The sequence below is a fragment of the Rhineura floridana genome, chromosome 17 (genome assembly GCF_030035675.1).
Source record: "Rhineura floridana isolate rRhiFlo1 chromosome 17, rRhiFlo1.hap2, whole genome shotgun sequence".
Classification (NCBI taxonomy): Eukaryota; Metazoa; Chordata; class Lepidosauria; order Squamata; family Rhineuridae; genus Rhineura; species Rhineura floridana.
Window position 1 is genome coordinate 9803708 of NC_084496.1, and position 21707 is coordinate 9825414.

Sequence of the window (21707 nt, forward strand, 5' to 3'; positions counted from 1 at the left end):
GTGTCCAAGTGGAGATTTGAACCCTGGGTCTCCCAGGTCCCAGTCCCACACTCTAACCACGATGCCACATTGGCTCTGATGGGAGTTGTAGTCCAAAACAACAGCAAGAGCAAGGGTGCAATTGAGCATTCTGTTTCTATGGATGTTCTTGGCCAACAGGCATACAGATATCTGGATCCTGACCACCGGTTCAGCCCCACCTCATCACCATTGTCACCCCTCCCCCCCCAGAAAGTGAATCTCCCCAGCAGGTTGCAAGAGAGGCAGAAAGCCACGCTTAATCACAACGTTGCAAGCCGTGGGCTAAAGTCCAAGAGTTAGTCCTGCTGTTATCTCTTCTGCCCAATTCTTAACTGTTGCTTGGCCTGTTCTTGCTGCCTTAGAGGCCTAAGAGAACAAACAACTGCCAATAGACAACTAGAAAACAAACCGAACGATTGCAACAAATGTACACAAAGTCTTGGAGGCGAGCTTATTGGGGCAAATGGGGCAGTGCCTGACCAACATCAGCCGGCTCTCAGCCAGCCCCCACCTGCCTGCCTCCTTCCTTACTAGCAGCCTAACAGTGACACTGGCTGTCAGAGGCAGCCTCCTTAGCCTCAGAGAAACAAGGGAAAGAGGAAAGGGGGTGTGGCTGTGAGGGGACATGGTGTGTCTTGTGGCACCTTTCTTGCTGGCACCTAATTTTCTACACATGCAAACATTTATTTTATTTTGTATGAAGCAGCAATCATAAGAGCCCCCACCAGCAGTCTGAACTGGCATGTAGAGGGTCCCAGGTCCAATCTCTGGCATTTCCAGATAAGGCTGGGAAATCGACCCCTTTCTAAAACCCTGAGGAGCCAGCGCTGCCAGTTAACATACAATAATACTGGGTTACCGTTGTACCACGTTCCTATGAATCAATCAGAAAGCTCAGTGGTAGAGCGCATCTCCAGACAGAGGCAAGAAAGACTTTGGGCTGAAACCTCAGACAGACTCTGCCAGTCAATGTCAATGATACTGAGCTAGATGGCCCAGCAGGGGTGTTATCATCCAGTGTTGCAGTGGCGGGTGTCGTAGACCCCTTACTTTTTTGGGAGCAGGGTCCCAGCCAGGTCCCTATGTATGAGCCAATCAGTATGAAAGGGGAGTGTGTTAGCCTCCAAGAAGAGACCTTGTCCTTTAATGCTGATTGGAGCCAATCAGAGTGAAAGGAGGTGAATCAGTCACTGAGAAGACTTTTCTCAGTAGCTAACACACAGACTCCCCTTTTCATGCTGACTGGCTCCTAGGAATGTCTGTTGTAGTGTAGCATGGACTTGGAGATGACACAGAGAGTCAGGGAAACAAGAGAAATTGGAAAGGGGGTGTGGCTGTGAGGGGACATGGTGTGACTATGATGAAGGCACCCTGCACTTCTGAATTTGCCATTGCACCACTGTGGCCCAGTGGTCTAATTCAGTATAAAGTAGTTTCCTATGTTCTCCTGTCAGGAGAGGGTCCTGTGCCTTCAACATCTGTACAACAGGCAGAAGCTCAATAGGTGAAGTCTCCATGCTGGAGGAGCTAAACCTCTTTAATTTCTACCTGTGATAAGGCAGCACTATGGCTTCATATGTTTACGTAGATATTGTTAGAGGTATAGAACATTCTTTTACCCAGGACAGGGACATTTGTGGCCTTCCAGATGTTGTCACTCGATTTCCCACCAGCCCCAGCTAGCATTTCCAGCAGTCAGAATTATTTATTCATTTATTTATTCCATTTAAATCCCACCTTTCCTTCAAGGAGCTCAAGGTGGTGTACAAACCTGGTCCTCTTCCCCCCTCCCCAGATTTTATCCTCACAACAACCCTGTGAGGCAGGTTAGGCTGAGAGACAGTGACTGGCCCAAGGTTACCTTGCAAGCTTCACAGCCAAGCAGGGATTTAACCCTGGTCTGCCAGGTCCTAGTCCAACACTAAGACCTCTACACTACACCATGCTGGCTCTCATGATAATGGGAGATGTAATCCGACAAGATCAGCCACACAGGGCCTTCTCTCAATCCCGCCAACAAAGACAGCTAGATTGGCGGGAACTAGAGAGAGGGCATTCTCAGTGGCGGCCCCCACCCTTTGGAACTCCCTCCCACAAGATCTACGGCACGCCTCTTCCCTAAATGTATTCCGTAAAGCCTTAAAGACCTGGCTCTTTCAACAGGCCTTTGGGATCTCCGGGGAGGGTTAACTTTTATGACTGAATCGCCTCTTACCCTGCATTAATATTGTTATCGCTGCTGTATTGTTTTATATTGTATCATTGTATTTTATATTGTATTATTGTATTATTGTATTTTATTGTATTGTATTTTAACCGTTTACATGTACGTCGCCTAGAGTGGCCATCGGCCAGATAGGCGACACATAAATTAAATTTATTATTATTATTATCTGGAGGGCTCTGATCTGACTGTTCAATCACTGCCCTACCTATACTCCTCCTCCTCACAGTATATCATCTCAAGCAGTACTATAGTGGCAGCATCAGAAGTGCAGGGTCCCCTCATGATAGCCACACCCACACCCTCTCCTCCTTTTTTTGCTGCTGGGTTGAGAATGAGATCCTTCTTAATGCCTTCTTCCATAACAACAGACATCCCTAAGAGCCAATAAACATGAAAGAGCAGGGTGTTAGCCACTGAGAAGACTTCTCAGTGGCTGACTCGTTTCCTTTCTCTCTGATTGGCTCCAATCAGCAGGCAAGGAAAAGGAATCATCTTAGACGACTCTTCTCAGCAGCTAACACACTCCCCTTTCATGTTTCTTGGCTTGTAGGACGCTGGAGACATTGGGACCCTGCTCCCAAAAAAGGAAGGGGTCTAAGACCCTGGACGACTACACCCCTGATCCCAAGCAAACCTAAAGCGACTAGCCCTCATTCCACATCCCTGTTTCCAGGGGACTGCGCGGTCAGGTATTCCTGAGTCAGCTATTGCTGTGACCTTCCCAACATGGATGCAGGCAGCAGCCACCGCCACCTATCCTTCCCTCTCCTTTCCCTTTCCATCATGGCGTCTCCCCTGTGCCGCTCACGTGCTCGCAGGGAGCCCTCGCCTTCTTCCCCGTCAGCTGACAGAATAGTATTGTCACGTGACTGGAATCCGAGCCGTGAGAGAGCAAAAGGCAGAAGTTGGGCGCCCCGAGAGACGAGGTTGGGTTTTGTGCTGGGAGTCGGGTAAGGCCAATGCTCCGCGCTTCTTTCCGGTGGGAGCCGCTTGGAACATCCTTTCTTTCCCTAGAGCAGCAATTCTAGCGAATGAGAAGGTGCTCCTGGGATGTTAATTTATGCAAATATAAGGGGGTGCCTGCCTCTTTTCGGTTAGCTTTTGTCCCTGACTTGATTGACAGGATGGCATCACGCCCCTCAGTTTCTTGAGTGGCTGGGCTGAGCCCCTCTTAGTCACTTGCCCTTTGGAGGGAGGGGGCTGCCCCTTTGATCCCTGCCTTGAAAATCAGGGAGGAGGGGGAGATTTTATTGCACTGCGTTGTCATGATTGATACCTGCCTTCGAAAGTTAAAATTTCCACCAAGGCGGTAAAAAAGCCAACAACACAAGAAATGAGTCTCAGCTAAAATAGTTCAATAAAAATAAGTGTTTATTATGGCTTGGAACTGCTCTTGGAGATCGCTGATTCATAGGATCGCCATAAGTCGTAGTCGACTTGGAGGCACATAACAACAACAATGGTTTGGAACAATAAGATTTGGGAGAATATACATCCATATAATTTATTTATGTTATTGTAATATAATTATCATGTCTTTTATTGCTATGTATCTACATAAGTATTTTTTTGTGTTTTAAATTCATAGAAGGTTTAAACTTTTAAAAATAAAGTAAAATAGTGAAGCTGAACTTATTTGTTTGCTACTTTTAAGTAGCCTTTAAAAATAAAGTTTGGTGCCACTGAGAAAAAGGCGCTGTCTTGGTTGTTGCCCATGTTGCCTCTAGAAGAAGGATCGCCCAGAGCAGATTCTTTATTGTGAGTCAGGTTTATATTAGAGGAGATCCGCTGGACCCAGACTGTTGGGTTTTTTAAAGATTAAAATTGGCACTTTGAATTGTGCAGGGAAACAGATTGGTAGCCATTGCAGATCTTGCTCATAAAAATGTGCTGTTCTGAGCAGAGGCAGCAGGGAGAAAGAGGCGGCTGTGCATCCCACCCTCTGAACTTTACTGCAGGGAGGACAATTAAAAGCACAAAGGGAGTAGGTGGTTTCTGAAATGAGAGAGGCTGTGCCTTATGGTTGCCTGGGAATTGTAGTCTCCTCTGCTCTGTTTAAAAAAAAAAGCACCCTCCAGATGTTCTTGGACTACAGCTCCCATAATCCCTGGCCATTGGCAGTGTTGACAACAGTTCATGGATGTTGTAGTCAGAGAACATCTGGAAGGCACCATGTTGGCTACCTCTGCAGTGGCTGGCTCTAGCTACTCATTAATGAGAGAAATACAAAGGAGTATGCCAAAGCAAGTGTGGTGTAGTGGTTGGGTGTTAAGGTGTTGGACTATGACCTGGGAGACCAGGGTTCGAATCCCCACATAGCCATGAACCTCACTGGGTGACCTTGGGCCAGTCACTGCCTCTCAGCCTCATGAAAACCCTATTCATAGGGTTGCCATAGGTCGGAATCGACTTGAAGGCAATACATTTACATTTATGCTGAAGCAATGTCCTCTGATTACTGGAGATCTTATTCAGCCAGCTGTCTGATTGCTGAGATTACCAGGCATTGCACATACATTTTCCAGAACTTATTTATTTATTTAAAGCATTTTTTGCCCCGCTCTTCAGCTGAAAAGACTTCCAGAGAAGCTTCTATATTAATAAAGTCCCTGTTCTCAGGCTTGCGATCTAAAGTACAATGACACAAAAGGAAAAAAGGAGATGAAGGGAAGAGGAAAAAAGGCAAACCCAGGCACTGGTTCTTAAAGTTACAATTCTTATTTATTTATTTATTTATTTATTTATTTATTTATTTCTATACCGCCCCATAGCCAAAGCTCTCTGGGCGGTTTACAGTACCTAAAAACACATATACAAATTTAAAACACATCTTTTAAAAACAATTTAAACACAAATTAAACATTTAAAACAATATAAAAAATAACAATATAAAAAAGCTTATAATGACCATCAGGGAATGAAGCCATTCACAGAATGGCTTCTGCTGGATAATAGTTGTGGGATAGCCAATGGCAATGCCTGATGTGGTCTTCCTTGAAAAACTGCTTTGTTCCCTTCCTGCATGTTGCTTCCAATACGTTGCCTGCTTTCTCGTTATCTCTTTCCTGTCCTATTCAGGTGCATTCCCTTCACGTTTGGATGATGCCGTCTGACAAATCCACCTCAGATGCTCCAATCTTCCAGTTCACCAACTGCTGGATTTTGAAGAATCATGAGCTGCAAAGGTGAGGACGTAGGACAGATCCTTTCTTCCTGCTTTCCGCAATGGCCTAGAGGTGTGTAGTCTGCATGAAATGGTTGTGGGCCAATTAGGAATTTGCAGGACAGCCATCACAGGGAGTGTTTACTTCTTCCTCTTGGAGGTGTCCAGTTGGTTTGCTTGTATCTGCAGGAGGCCTTCGCCTGCAGAGCGCAGTGATCGACTGGGTATATAAGGGATAAGACGGTCTTTCAGGTATCCTGGTCCCAAGCTGTATAGGGCTTTGCACACCAAAAACTAGTACCTTAAACTTAGTCCGGTAGCTAATAGGTAGCCAGTGCAATTCTTTCAGCAGCTGGGTAACATGGTGGTGATACCCTGCCCCAGCGAGCAGTCGTGCTGTGTATTTTGCATCAGCTGCAGCTTCTGGACCAGCCTCAAGGGTAGGCCCACATAGATTGAATTACATCCAGGCTGGAGGTTACCAGGGCATGAGCAATAGTGGTCAGGCTATCCCGGTCCAGAAACGGCTGCAGCTGTCTTACCAGCCAAAGCTGGTAAAAGGCACTCCTAGCCACTGAGGTCACCTTGGGCCTCTAGTGACAAAGATGGATCCAGGAGCCCCCTCAGACTACAGACATGCTCTTTCAGAGGGAGTACGGCCCCATCCAAAGCAGTCAACTGACCAATTATACAAACTCGGGAACCACCAACCCACAGCATCTCTATCTTGCTAGGGTTCAGACTCAGTTTATTGGCCCTCATCCATCCTACCACCAAGTCCAGGCAGCGGTCCAGGGCTTGCACGGCCTCTCCCAATTCAGATGTTACAGAGAAATAGAGCCGGGTATCGTCATCTTACTGCCGACACCTCGTCCCAAATCTCCTGATGACCGCTCCCAGGGGCTTCATATAGATGTTAAACAGCATGGGGGACAAGATGGTACCCTGCGTCACCCCACAGCACCACTGCCAGGGGGCCGAAAGACAATCACCCACTGCTATTCTCTGAAAACGACCCTGGAGATAGGATCAGAACCACTGTAAAACAGTGCCTCCAATGCCCGTTTCATACTCTTAACAGTGGTTATTGAAAACAAGCCAACTTTGTAAACCACAGTTTGAAGTTAGCTTGTTTCCACTAACCAGAGTTAAGCATAATCACAGTTTGTCCTGGTTTCCAATGATATGGTCAGCTGCAGTTAATAAAAAATGGGAGCAAAATCTTCCTTGTGGCCACACCAGAGGAGGAGGATGTGCATGTGAGCCTGGATGGAGGCAAGGCTCATTTTTATCACACTAAACTATGGTTTAGCATTACATCTGAAGCAGCCCAGTATGTCTGCTTGTACCAGTGTTAGCTCCTGATGCAACACCCTTTGTAAATATGGTGTGAACTGTTTCAACTCACTAGCATTTATTTGTGGATGTAATTCTAGGGAAATTGCTGCCTTTTGTTAAATTTATTGGAAGGTGGATGGCTTTCTCCTAGGCTGTGTTTAAGGGCTGGCTGAGGTCTAGGTTACTGCTTGCTTCTGTTTTCAGAGAGGATCTGTGGGTGAGAGAAGGAAAGATTCTAAACCCAGAGAAGCTGTTCTTTGATGAAAAGAAACCCGCAGATGTCCAGCTGGACTGCAAGGGCAGCATCCTCGCCCCCGGCTTCATTGATGTGCAGATCAATGGTAAGGCACTGGAGTAATTCTAGCACAGGAGAACACCAAGGGTCAGGACCATTCAAGCTGGACAGAATGTGCTGCCTTGTAGGGTTGTATCTAAGTCCTACTCACAATGAAATTAATGGACCTACATCAGTGACATGCATGAATTTCTATGGGTCTTCCCTGAATAGGACTACCATTGGATCTTGTCCCTGGGTTCTGCATGCAGTAGATCATAGTAAAACTTTGTGATGAAAATGTGACTGCAGAAAAAAGTGCAGAAGATTCAGCCAAGGAAGGCAAGCTGAAAGAAGCCCAAATTCTTCATAATTTGTGGGTTCCAGGCTTGTGGTTTCAAAAAAAAAATAATCAATGAGCATCCCTTAGGGAAGCCTACAGTCAGCATGATTGTATACTATATTTAAATCAGGGGTGAAGAAGCTTTTTCAGCCCACAGGCCGCATTCCTTCATGGGCAGACTTTCAGGGGCCCCATGACCCTGGTAAGTGGGGCAACAGAGGTGACGCTTACCTACAGTATGTACAGTTAGCTGTAGTTCAGGCACTCAAAAGTCAGAAGTTTCTACGCATGCATTTCTCCATCCAGGCAAGCAAAAGTCATTATTGCAATTCAAGGGCAGATTCCTGTCCGGCCTGGAGAGGGGATGTGGCTTAGGGAGCCTCCCAGGGGCCAGATAGAAAGGCCTGGAGGGCCGCATTTGGGCCCCGACACTGAGCTTCTCCACCCCTGCTTTAAATAAATGGTGTTACTTCCTGCACGCCAAGACTATACACAATCCTAACTAGGCCAGGCAGTGGAACTATCATCTTATTCTCAAAGATTATTCCTGGGGTTGGAAATCTTCCTTCTGCCTAGAGTAACAGTGTATGTTACTCATGTGCATTGTACATCTTCTGCTTCCAGAGACGAGCTAGATCAGCTGTCCTCAACCTGGTGCCTTCCAGATGTTTTGGACTGCAACTCGCAGCATCCTGGACCGTTGGCCATGCTGGCTGAGGCTGATGGGAGCTGGGAGTCCCAACTGCATTTGCAGGGCACCAGGTTGGGGAAGGCTGGGCTAGATTTGTATTTTGTACTCTGGCCTACTCCTCTGTTCTTTCTTTCACCCAGGAGGTTTCGGAGTAGATTTTTCCCTGGCCACAGATGATGTGGGAGCAGGAATCTCGCTAGTTGGCCAGAAGATACTGTCTCATGGAGTGACCTCTTTCTGCCCAACTCTGGTGACCTCCCCGTCATCTGTGTATCACAAGGTAAGGCAGAAGAGGGCACTTCGGGCATCGCTCCTTACCCGTTGCTCTTACCAGTTTTGGCACAGGTCTTGAACAACTTGTGAGCTGAACACAGCCAACTGACCACGCCTGGCAACCTGCCAGAGGTGACAGCATCTCAGGTGGTGGCCGTCTCCAACCTTGTTATGCTGTCTGAGACCTCTTAAGTCAGGCCTGGGGAACCTGTGGCCCTCCAGATGTTGTTAGACTACAACTCCCATCGTCCTTGAGCATTGGTCAAGCTGGCCAGGGCTGATGGGATTTGGAGTTCAAGCCACCAGTTCCTCACTCCCATCTGAGCCTGGAATCAAGCTTTTCATGTGACTGCCTTTGTGTACTGCCATTGAGCAACAGCCCCTCCCCACTAAGGAGTATACCTTCAGCTCTTGTGTTTGTAGTCTTGTCAGTTGTTGTTGTTGTTATGTGCTTCCAAGTCGATTACGACTTATGACCACCCTATGAATCAGTGACCTCCAAGAGCATCTGTCATGAACAGATCTTGTAAGTTCAGGTCTGTGGCTTCCTTTATGGAATCAATCCATCTCTTGTTTGGCCTTCCTCTTTTTCTACTTCCTTCTGTTTTTCCAAGCATTATTATCTTTTCTAATGAATCATGTCTTCTCATTATGTGTCCAAAGTATGATAACCTCAGTTTCATCATTTTAGCTTCTAGTGATAGTTCTGGTTTAATTTGTTCTAACACCCAATTATTTGTCTTTTTCGCAGTCCATGGTATCCGCAAAGCTCTCCTCCAACACCACATTTCAAATGAGTTGATTTTTCTCTTATCAGCTTTTTTCACTGTCCAACTTTCAAATCCATACATAGAGATCGGGAATACCATGGTCTGAATGATCCTGACTTTGGTGTTCAGTGATACATCTTTGCATTTGAGGACCTTTTCTAGTTCTCTCACAGCTGCCCTCCCCAGTCCTAGCCTTCTTCTGATTTCTTGACTATTGTCTCCATTTTGGTTAATGATTGTGCCAAGGTATTGATAATCCTTGACAAGTTCAATGTCCTCATTGTCAACTGTAAAGTTACATAAATCTTCTGTTGTCATTACTTTAGTCTTTTTGACATTCAGCTGTAGTCCTGCTTTTGTGCTTTCCTTTTTAACTTTCATCAGCATTCGTTTCAAATCATTACTGGTTTCTGCTAGTAGTATGGTATCATCTGCATATCTTAAATTATTGATGTTTCTCCCTCCAATTTTCACACCTCCTCAGAGAGAGAGAGTGTGTCAATGGTTGGACTCTAAACTGAGATTGCCAGTTGCCAACCTTTAAACTATTGATATGGAGCTGTTTACGAGGACCTAATAGGCAGCTTATGTAACAGAACAGGGCTGAGGCCCATTTTGCTAAGAATGCGGCATCTCTTTCTCTCTCTCATGGGGCAGTGGTCTGGTGGACTACACAGGTGCATGGGATGACCAGGAAATTGAGCCCAGGAGGAAGTCTGTCCTGAAGTGGCTCTCTGTCTAGAGCAGAAGAGAACCTTCCCAAAGCCTCTTGTGATAAATTGGGAAAACGAGAACCATCTCTGTAAGTCAGGGATGGGGAATCTGTGGCCCTCCAGATATGGTCCCAGGCTATGGTCTGAAGGCACATGAGGCTAGCACCCTGCTGAAGCTAAGCAGGGTCAGGTCTGGTCAGTGGCTGGATGGGAGACCGCCTGGGAACCATATGTAAGCTGCCTTGGGTTTCTATAATGAGAAGAAAGGTGGGGTATAAATGTAATGATATATATAGAGATAGATAGATAGATAGATATTGTTGGACTACAACTCCTATCACCCTTATCAGCATGGCCAATGTTCAGGGGATGGAGTTGTAGTCCAGCAACTTCTGGAGGGGCACATGGTACCCCGTCTCTGCTGTAAGTGTTAGGTTTAGCTGATGGAGTACTGAACTTGGTCCTGAGTTCAAATCTCACCTCCGCCACAAATTCAGCTAGATACCTTGGGAATTACGCTGGTCTCCTTTGCCTTATTATTGGACAAGGGAACTGGGGTGGGGGGTCAGCAGGCAAAGGCTTTACATTAAAATGTTACACAAATGATTAATTGTGATGTTTCTGACAACTCTTTTCCTGCTAGATTCTCCCTCAGATCTGTGTAAAAAATGGAGGGCTTCATGGCGCCGGCATCCTAGGTGAGTAAGAAGCTAGCTTGTGGTTTATGGTTGCTCTTCTGTGTAGCTGCCTCTGCCATATTAATTACATTTACACCCCACCTTTCCTCCAAAGAGCACAAAGTGGGATACAACACCCAGTGAGGTATGCTTGGCTGAGAGATGGTGAATGGCCAAAAGGAAGGAGCCTCATGGCTAAGCAGGGATTTGAACCCAGCTCTCTCCAGTCCTAACCCAACACTCTAACCACGACACCAGGTGTAGGGAACCTCAGGCCTAGGAGCCAAATGCGGTCTCCAGGCCTTTTTATCTGGCCCTTGGGACACCCCCGATCCCTAAGCCACACCCCTTCTCCTCAGGTCATGCCCTTCACTGGCCCGTCCTCCCTCCTCAAGCACTTTTTCCTCGCTGGGATGCACCCTTGAATCCTTCAAGGATGCTGCTGTGCTCAGGTCCTGCTTCCTGGAGGCATCTGGCTGACCACTGTGAGAACAGGACTAGATGGGCCTTTGGCCTGACCCAGCAACCAGGCTCTTCTTATTGGTCCATCCACTTTTGCCTCTGTCCCTGCCCACCACTGGCATGCGGCCCCCCAAAGGTTGTCAATGAGGGAATGTGGCCCACTGGCTGAAAAATGTCCCCCAACCCTGCACCACACCAGCTCCTGAGACCTAAGGTGGAGGCTGCGTTGGAGACCAGGAAAGGGGAACCTGAGGCCGTCTAGATACTGTTGGACTCCAGCTCCTATCAGCCCCATCCTGCACTCACCATTGGCCATGCAGGATGGGGCTGATGGGAGCTGGAGTCCAACAATATCTAGAGGGCCACAGGTTCCCCGTCCCTGGTCTCCAACACAACCGCCACCCTGGGTGTCAGGAGCTGGTGTGGTGTGGTGCAGGGTTGGGGAGTTGTAGTCCAACAGCATCTGGCAGACCATGAATTCCTCAGCCTTGCTGCAGAACTGACAAATCTCTTCGTTCCGCAACGGGACAGGGGTTCATCTGGAGGGTCCATTCATCAGCAAGGAGAAGAGAGGGGCTCACCCTGAGCACTGCCTTCGCACCTTTAAGACAGGAGCCTTCCAAGAATTGCTGGACACCTACGGGTGCCTGGACGGCGTCCGTATTATCACGCTAGCGCCGGAGATGAAGAGGAGCAGCAAGGTGATCCAGGAGCTCACCAAGCGGAGCATCTGTGTCTCGCTAGGTAAATGCTGCCCCCGGACCTTGAAGGGTTGAGGTTTGGGACCTGGCAGGCAGGAGGCAATCCTAGGCCCAAATGCCTTTCGAAGATGTTGCATTGAAAGAACAATGTACCTTCCCTTCTTGATTGGGGAAGGAGATCCAGAGTTGTCATATTTTGTAAATGGGTCAATGCATAATATTTCCAGGGAGTGGGAAGTCCACTAAAGGTTAGGAACATAGGAAGCTGCCTTATACTGAGTTAGACCTGTGGTGCATCTTGCTCAGTATTGTCTACACTGACTGGCAGCCACTGTCCAGGGTTTCAGAGAGTGTTCTCTCCTAGTCCTGGCTTGAGATGCCAGGGATTGAACCTGGGACCTTTTGCATGCAAAGCAAATGACTCTCCCACTGAGCTTCAGCCCTTGCATAAGAACCACTTATACCCAGTACGCATATTGGGAAGGTGGGCTCAGGGGTGCATGGCAGTTTGTTCAGTTTGGGCCTTGGGATGCCAGTCCCCAAGCTAAACCACATTCACACCACACATTTATTCCACTGTTATTCAACTTTAAACAGTCGTGGCTTCTCCCAAAGAATTTTGGGAAGGGTAATTTGGGAAGGGTGCTGAGAGGTGTTAGGAGACCCCAATTCCCCTTACAGAGCTACAAGCGGTAGATAATTTAACAGTCAGTTCCTCTTGCCAGAGGACTCTAGGAATTTAAGCTCTATGAGGGAATAGGGGTCTCCTAACTCTCAGTACCCTTCACAAACCACACTTCCCAGGATTCTTTTGGGGGAAGCCATGACTGTTTAAAGTGGAATAATAGTGGGATACATGTATGGTGTGAATGTGGCCTTTTTCTTGCCCATAAGGGTTTCTCTCTTATAGATGATCTCAATGCCCAGAATTTATTTTATTTATTTATTTATTGAATTTATTAGTTGCCCATCTGGCTGGCTGTCCAGCCATTTTGGGCAACGTACAAGATAGGCATACAATACCTAGACATTAAAAATCTAAAACTATGAAGATAAAATCTAGCCCACCCCAAAAGCCTGCCTGAAGAGCCAGGTCTTCAAGGCCCGGCAGAAACTCATCATGGAAGGGGCAGAAGAAGGTTTGAGCATAAAAAAATGTAAATGTACTGCCTTCAAGTCGATTCAGACTTGTGGTGACCCTATGAATAGGGTTTTCATGAGGCTGAGAGGCAGTGACTGGCCCAAGGTCACCCAGTGAGGTTCATGGCTATGTGGGGATTCAAACCCTGGTCTCCCAGGTCATAGTCCAACACCTTAACCACCGTGGTACACCTAATTTTCCATGTTTCTAGGTCACTCTGTGGCCAACCTGTCTCAGGCTGAAGAGGCTGTTCAGCAGGGGGCAACCTTCATCACTCACCTCTTCAATGCCATGTTACCTGTGAGTAGAATCTAATATCTCTGGCCCACCTGGCCCTTTGATCCATCCTCCAGCACTCTTCCCAGGACATGCTCCCTTCCACTCCCATTGCCTGCATCTTGGTCCCAGGGTATGGTCTGAAGGCACATGAGGCCACCACCTTGCTGAAGCTAAGCAGGCGTGGGTCTGGTCAGTGCATGGATGGGGGACCACAAGGGAACCACACGTATGCTGCCTTGGGTTCCTTGATGAAAGAAAGGTGGGGTGTAAATGTAAAAAAACCCCTTAAAATTAAGAAGCTGTGTCAAAAAATACAGGAGGGATGACTCCTGAATGGGGGTCAACAAATCTTTGGTGGCCCTTGGGGGCCAGCCAGAATTTGTCCTTGCCATGACCCTGCCTCCTATCCAGCTGTTAGCTGTAGGATAAGGCTATCGGTGGCTACTAGCCATGATGACTATGTTCTGCCTCCGTGGCTGGAGCCGCTATGCTTTTGAGTACCAGTGGCTGGAAACAGCAGAAGGGGATAACGCTCTTGCGGTCAGGTCCTGCTTGTGGGCTTCCCACAGGGATCTGGTTGGCCCCTGTGAGAAGAAGGTGCTGGATTAGATGGCCATTAGTCTAATCCAGCAGGGCTCTTTTGTGTTCTTAAGCTGTGCTCAGGATCCAGCACAACCGTTAGGGGGTGAGCCCCTATCTTCCTGCACAGCAGAGGAGAAGGATGGGAGATTGTCCTCATTGCCTCAGATGTTCAGAAAGCAAGAAGTATCGCAACTCTCCAAGGCCCCATCTGCACGATACATTTAAAGCGCTATTATTATACATTTAAAGCATTATAATTCTACTACAATGTTGTTGTAATTAATTGAATTTATATCCCACCCCTCCTCCTGGAGGAGCTCAGGACAGCAAACATAAAAACAAAACAATTTAACGAGGGGGGGAAAAGCATTGTAAAGCATTCTAAAGTCACGATTGAAACATTTTAAACACAGTTACAATTAAAAATATTCTAAACGTTTAAAACACAGTTAAAACATTCTAAAAACAGTTTAAAATGTTCTAAAAGCACAGTTAAAAACATTTTTCCACCAGTGATTTTCGAGTTGCCAGAAGCGATCCTCTTCAGCCATCAAATGCCTGGCTAAACAGGAATGTTTTCAAATTCCTTAAGTCAAAAGTGATGGAGACAGATGCACATCACTGGGAAGGGCATTCCATAGCAGAGAGCCACCACTGAGAAGGCCCTGTCATGGGTCAGCACCAACCGGGCAGTGCTCAGTGTTGCACCACCGTCAAGGCCTCATTTGCCAGTCATAGGGTCTGAGATGGTTGATAGTGGGGGAGGCACTCTTTTAGATTCTTGGGTCCCAAGCCATTTAGGGCTTTGTATGCTAATACTAACACCTTGAATTTGGCTTGGTAGCTTTAAACAGTCATGGCTTCCCACAAAGGATCCTGGGAACAGTAGTTTGTAAAGGGTGCTGAGAGTTGTTAGGAGACCCCTATTTCCCCCACAGAGCTCCAATTCCCAGAGTGGTTTAACGATCAATCCCCCTGAATGACACCGGAGGTCAAAAGGTACAGTGTTAGGGCTCTGCACAGGGCAGCTCTTTGCCTCTTCTTGTTGGAAATAGAATTAATAGTGAAGCGAAGGACATGTGGATGGCTCTCTATAAGCAGGGTGCCATGACCGAAAAGATCCTGTCTCTGGAAGGATCTGGAGCAGAGGTTTGGATGATGAATGAAGTATTCGCTCAGTCTCAACTTATCACATTGGTGCGATCACAGCCCCACACATTTCCTCCACCCTTGGCCTCCCAATCTCCTTTCTTTCACAGCTTGTTTGGTATTTCCCCATGGCCCACTGTCATTATAATCATCCTGTTTTTTGTCTGTCTGCAGTTCCACCATCGAGATCCAGGGATTGTGGGGCTCCTCACAAGTGACCAGATTCCCCCGGGTCGAAAGGTGTTCTATGGCATGATATCAGACGGGATCCACACGAATCCTGCTGCTCTGCGGATCGCACACCGGGCTCACCCGAAAGGTTTGTCCCATTGAGCAGGAAGTCCCTGAGGGCTGGCTTGGGGACCCTGTCTGGGAGGCAGTCTTTGTACAGCACCAATGCATGTTGCAAGTGACCTAATCCTGGGGGGACGATAGACAGGAAGACAATCTATTTTTCCCTCTGCTGTTTCTTCCTTTAAAGTGTTAGTGTTGTTTTTGTAGGCTTTGCTTCTCACTTCTCTTCCTGTCTTTGTTCTCGGTTAGTAATGGCTGCTTCAGCATGTATGCCTTTACCTCTTTGTGGTAATAAACCTTAAGTTTCTTTATTCTTTCAACTACCAGTCTTCACAGACCAAGGAGTGGGGAATGGGGGGATTCCAAGGGAGGTGGGGGAGATCAAATATAGAATGTGTTCATTAGTAATATGGCAAGCGTTGGAGTCCAACTACATCTGGAGGACCAGAGGTTCTCCACCTGGGGAAGGGCCACAGCTCAGTGGCAGAGCATTCTGCCTTGCATGCAGAAGGTCCCAGGTTCAGTCCCCGGCACCTACCAGGTAGGGCTGGGAGAGATTTCTGCCTGAAACCCCAGAGAGCTGCTGCCAGTCAGTGTATATAACGCTTAGCTAGGTGGACCGACGGTCTGATTCAGTATAAGGCAGATCCCTGTGTTCCACCCCTGAGGGTAGATGTGGTCCAATGGCCTGTCTTAGTATAAAGGCAGTTGCCTGTGTTCCCAGTTCCCTATATGAGGAGACTGGAGTTAACATGAGCCAATTATGTCCCTTTAGGGCTGGTCCTGGTGACAGATGCCATTGCAGGTATGGGTCTTGCCCCCGGCCGGCACACACTGGGCCAACAGGTGGTTGAGATGGATGGGCTGAACTCCTACATTGCAGGTGAGTGCCCCCCCAATCCAGGTCTGGAGGAGGGGGCCCCTGGACGGCTTTCTTCTTCACAGAGTTGGAGCGTGTGGGCTGATTTCTGAACGGTTAAGCCCTTGAAGGCTCAGGTCTAGCAGGCGTCCAGAGAGACCTTCTTCCTGCATGGCAACACCATGGCGTTGGCTACACAAAGTATAGCATGGCAGTAGAGCATCTGCTCTGCACACAGGTGGTCCGAGGTTCAATCACTAGCATCTTTATGTAGGGCTGGGAGAGACCCCTGGCGGAAACCCTGGAAATGCTGCCAGTCAGTGTAGACAATACTGAGCTAGAGGCACCAAGGCTCTGTTTAAGGCAGCTTCCTACGTTGGGTATGATCTATAGCAGCCTTTCCCAACCTTTGTGGTCTCCAGGGAATGATGACTTGTTGTTGTTGTTGTTAATAATAATTCAATTTGTATGCTGCTTTTCCACACAAATCCTCCCAAAACGGCTCACGACACAACAGCGAAAAAGGCGTATAGGTCTCCAGGAGGGTGTGAAGCAGGGATGGTGAGGGGCATGGTCTGGGGAGAGGGGGCATGGCTAGTGAGGAGGTGTGGCCTGAAGATACTCCCAAGGATGAGACGGAGAGGCCTGGAGGGCCACGGTCATCTCCTGGGCCTGAATTTTTTCACTCCTGGTGTGTGTGTGTGTGTGCGCGCCCATACACACACACAAACGTCTGTGTATGTATGTATGTCAGTCAGTGATACGAGATTTCCAGAAAATGTTGACCTGGGAAATTTTCTGCTGCTCACAGTTGATGGGAATCTGATTTTGCATGTCTTGTATTTAGTGAACAAAACCGGAAAAAGTATGCTATGTCATTTTTTAACACCCTGTAGAAATGTCTGCATAGGTCTTTTTCCCAATAGTTTGAGGCAGTTGAACAGAAATAATTGATTAAAGGTGTGAGGGAAGTTCAATCAATTGTGCCTACAGTGCAACCCGATATGCATCTTCTAGGAAGTAAGTCCCATTGAGTTCAGTGAGGCTTACTCTCAAGTAAGTGCTTATAGGATTACAGTCTTAAGTGTGGTTGAAATGTCATGTTCAAACAAATTCAGAGCATTATTTGGAAAACATTTTCATTGGAATACTTGGAAATATCTTAACATGCGACAACTCAACTGCATATACTTCCATTACATTTATTTTGATTTTAACAGCACAATCCTATGCATGTTTACTCAAGAGTCCCAATTGGGATCATGTATTTGCTCTTTTAAACAGCTTTCCATTTAACTATGATCTTTCTTTCTCCCACCCTGGCCCCCTTTGCAGGGACCAAAACACTGAGTGGTAGTGTTGCAACAATGGACACGTGTGTTCGACATTTCAAGGATGCCACTGGTAAGGTTTCTCTGTGTAGAATTGTGGTGCCCTTTAGATGTTGGACTCCAACTCCCATCAGCCCCAGCCAGCATAGCCAGTGATTAGGGATGATGGGAGTTGGAGTCCAGCTGCATCTGGCAGACCACAGGTTTCCCATCCCTGGTGTGGAAAGCTGCCATTTCCCCAGGGAGCCAAAATCTCTTGCCATGTCCTTTATACATCCCATAGGCGTGGCCCTTCATTTATTTATTATTAAACTTGCCTACTGCTTTATATTTCAAGAAATCTCAAAGTGGTTTACATCTCAATAAAAATCAGTATGTATTACGTAAAAGTACAAATTCCGCAGTCAGTAGAGCAGCTAATAATAATAACAATAATCTACCATTTAAGTAAATAATTAAGCAATAAGACATTAAACAATATACATAAGTAAAATGAAAACAAAAGCAAAGAATATACAAAACAAAAGTACAGCAAAATATCGCAATAGAATATAGCATAATTACAATATATATAAAAATTGACACAAATGTTACAAAAAAAACCATTGTCGCATCAAGTAGTGCAAATCAAGGATTTGAGAAACATACTGTTGGGTGTTTCGCATTGTATTTTTATCATGGCTTTAAACCACTTTTGGGGAGGGGGGGATTTGAATCAAAAAGTCTGGGTTTTTTTGTTGCATTTTGTTTGTTTTCTTAGTGAATCCTAGCCTGTCAGATTAAGTAACCTCCCTTATCTGGGCCATATTAGACTCTGACCCTTAAATTGCTAAGCAGAACACTAGATAGCATTATAACTGAAGCTGTTTCCCAAATCATACAGCTTCCACCAATCCTTGCTTCTTTCTCTGCATCTTCCGGTAACATCTAATTGACAGAGGTGCATGATGATGTGCCACTGTTGCGTTCAGCATTTCCCCATTGCCAGGCTATTCCACTGGCTGCTGCGTTCACAGAACACTGCTAAACAATGTCACGCCAGGCTTCTCTTTCAACTCAACCTTTTTCAACCCAAGGGCCGCATTCCCTTCTGGGCAGCCTTCCAGGGGCCACATGCCGTGGTGAGCGGAGACAAAGATAAGAGTGGGCAGAGCAACGAATGTAAATTTTTACCTTTTTACAGTAGGCTGGTTTTTGCACACATTCACGCACACCTTTCTATGTTCTATCCAGGCAAGGAAAAGGCATGATCAGAGTTGAAGGGCATATGTCGGCCAGGCAGAAGCACTGAAGGAAGGTGTGAAGCAGGGCTGTTTGAGGGGCGTGGCCTGGGGAAAGAGGGTGTGACCACAGGAGGGAGGTCAGATAGAGAGACCTGGAGGGCTGCATTTGGCCCCAGACTAAAGCTCCCCACCCCTAAACTAGACATTACTGTGAGATGACATTACGGTCATCTCTGTTATCTTTTCGGCTCCTTTTGAAGACTTTCCTCTTTCAACAAGCCTTTTAAGTTGAGACCTATCCCAGACTGTGTCTGTCTTGGAAATGCTTTTTAATATTTTTTTAAACCTTTTTTTTAAAAGATGTCTTTAAAGCTTTTAAAAAATATGTTTTTAAAGTTGTTTTGTTTTAATGTATTTTAAGGCCTGTTTTTATGATGTTTTAATGTGTTTTTAGTGCTTTTGTTTGCTGCCCTGGGCTCCTGCTGGGAGGAAGGGCAGGATATAAATCAAATAATGAATGAATGAATGAATGAATGAGTTTTGGTGGCAGCTGTGCCTTTCAAGTAACATTTAAGGGAGGGATAGGGAACCTGTGGTCCTCCAAAGGTTGCTGGATTCAACAGTTCCCTTCATCCCTGGCCACTAGTTGTGCTGATGATGGGAGTTAGAGTCCCACAACATCTGGAGGGCCACAGGTTCCCCATCCTTGGGCTGTACCATTTCAGACTGCAGGGGACTGAACAAAATGCTCTTCCATACCATATAAATCCCTGTACATAGAAAGCTTAGCAGAGCCAGTGTCTGACCAAAACTTTCTCCCTGGCCTGCTGGTTTTCTCTGCAGGGTAATATTTCAAATTTAATGTGTGGAGGAGCACTCAGTCGTGCATTTTTCTCACCTGCAATCTGAAGTGGCACAGCCCTGACCATGGGCTCATCCACCACAGCTGTGACCCCAAGATGTGCCATGGTTTTAAAGCTGTTTTCCCCATGAGGAAGATCAAAGTATCTATTCCTCACATACATGCACACTTCTCTCTTTTGCAGGTTGCTCAGTAGAGGCAGCACTAGAGGCTGCTTCTCTCCATCCTGCTCAGCTCTTGAAAATCGAGGACAGAAAGGGCACCTTGGAGTATGACACAGATGCAGGTATTAACTGTCACAGGCAGAGTGAGATCCATACCCTCCTGCCCTGAGCCTTCCTGTGTGTTCTGCAGGAGAAGCGTCAAGTTTTTCTCTGGCAGGGGGCACCCTACATCTGGAGCAGGGTGCAAAGTTCCAGGGAGGGAGAGGATCCAGTCCTCCAAGACACAGCAGTTTAGGTTTGCAGCTGCCCAAACCGCTGCTGCTGCTGTGGTAGTGATGGTGATGATTAACATTTATTACCCGACCTTCACTCAGAGGTCCTAGGGCGGGTTACAGTTTTAAAATACAGCATTAAAACTGTGTTTTGAACTCTGCAAACTGAAGGGAAGCAAGGATCATGCAGGAGTTTCCCTGGGTGGATGTTTTTAGGACGAATATTGCGGAGAGGCAACGAATGAATGGAGGATTAGACTACGGTTGGCTGCTACTCCTGACAGCTGCATGCTGCCTCCAAGGACAGAGGCACTGTCCCTCTGGATACTAGTCGTTGGGGAGCACAAGGTTACGGGCATCCCGTGTGTGTCCGGTTGGCCTCTGCAGGGGAAAAAATGTGCTGGACTAGATAGGCCTTTGGTCTGATCCAACAGAGATCCTGCTATATAATTCCCGCTATTTTTTATGTTTGAGTGTGAGTGCTGTTGCTTATGTAACCAAACCAGCACTACACAGCAGCAGCTCGCTGGGTGAGGCAGAGCCGCTACACGAGCTTCCAGGCAGGTGAGTCACAGTTGTTTACCCGAAGGGAGAGGGGTGTGGCAGGGAGGTCAACCCTAGCAGAGCTAATCCGGCACTCCTGCACTGCACTGACCTCCCCATCGCCTCATCCGTTCCCCTCTCCCTCCTGCTGTGCGACAGCACCCCACTTGCCAGGAAGCTACGTACAGCGGCACAGGCATGGTTAGAGCTCGCAGCCCACGGCATCCCGCTTCCTCTGTTGAATGACACAATGTCATGTTCCATGCAGATTTCTTGTTGCTGGACGACAGCCTCCACATTCGGGCGACCTACATTGCAGGCCAGCAGGTCTGGAGGCAGGACAGCTTCGCCATCTGAAACTCAAAGCTGAGACTCTGAGAGCAGCGCTTCAGATTGGTGGCAGAGAGTGGATTCTAGCCAGTGTGCAGCACTTTTCCTCCAAATGCCTTCTTTCTCTCTCTCGTTCTTGCTCCTGTGCAGTAGAAGCTGGTCCACTAGGGCACATGGGGCAGTGTCCCACCAACCTCAGCCTGCCCTCAGCCAGCCCCCACCTGCCCACCTTCTTACTAAAACCAGCCGAGTGGGTGGCCCTGGCTGTCAACTTCCTTCTCCGTGATAACGGTTTTGCCCCTGTAGAACTCTGCAAGAGGACAGGGACAAAATTATAATCATTTGGCTCTGGCTCCACCTGCTGTTGGCCTCCCTGCCTTCCACCCTACCAGTCCCAGTAAGCACCAGCCATCGCTGGTTCCTGTGACTTGGGGTGAGGGGGAGGTTGTATACAACCAAACAAGTTCTAGTTGTGGCAATCCTTGCTTCTGTTCACAAGTTGCATCCTGCACAATGAGTCCTGTGTTTCCAAAGAGCTGTGGATGGAACTATCTATTCTCTCGCCTTGCCCCAGAAAGCTAGGGTGACTATCTGCCTGGCTATTCCTCAGATGTTGGCTTCTCCCATTCAGTGTGTGAAAGCAGAGGCCTGGGGGACTGGTATTGCACACAGCAGAATGGAATGAACCAAGAAGCTTCTGAGATTGATCAGCTAGAATTCCTTTTCAAATAAGTCTGAAATCAAAGGGATGGGAGGCTTGTTCCTTGAGATTCACAGAATGCTGAATTCTGCATTAGGTGCCACAGGGAAACTCTGGCTATTTTCGTCTCATGGTGCCTCTGCTGTGACCTTTCAGCTGTAACGCGCACACACAAACACACCTTTGTAATGCTGGAATGTCACTTTTGTTTTTGTTTTTTTTACGGCCATTTGTCTTGTCACTGATTAAAGCCGGCTAGGCATCTGATGCATGTGATTGCAGTTCAGTGCTAAGATGCTACCATGCACTTCTTCCCTGTCTGGAG

General features: G+C 47.2%; 1 protein-coding gene across 2 annotated transcripts; it reads left to right on the forward strand.

Annotated features, from left to right (window-relative positions):
• Positions 1-3117: 3117 nt before the first annotated feature.
• On the forward strand, positions 3118-21689 carry AMDHD2 (amidohydrolase domain containing 2). Of its 2 annotated transcripts, none has more exons than XM_061600225.1 (12): positions 3118-3198; positions 5327-5433; positions 6954-7090; positions 8198-8337; positions 10457-10511; positions 11484-11696; positions 13006-13094; positions 14979-15123; positions 15874-15981; positions 17293-17361; positions 19558-19659; positions 20621-21689. In XM_061600225.1, the coding sequence occupies exons 2-12, from the start codon at positions 5348-5350 to the stop codon at positions 20707-20709; spliced, it is 1233 nt and encodes a 410-aa protein (XP_061456209.1). In that variant the 5' UTR covers positions 3118-3198; positions 5327-5347; the 3' UTR covers positions 20710-21689. The 2 variants fall into 2 exon arrangements, with proteins under 2 accessions (XP_061456209.1, XP_061456211.1); XM_061600227.1 differs by lacking the exon at positions 3118-3198 and adding an exon at positions 3265-3287.
• The last annotated feature ends 18 nt before the right edge of the window (positions 21690-21707 follow it).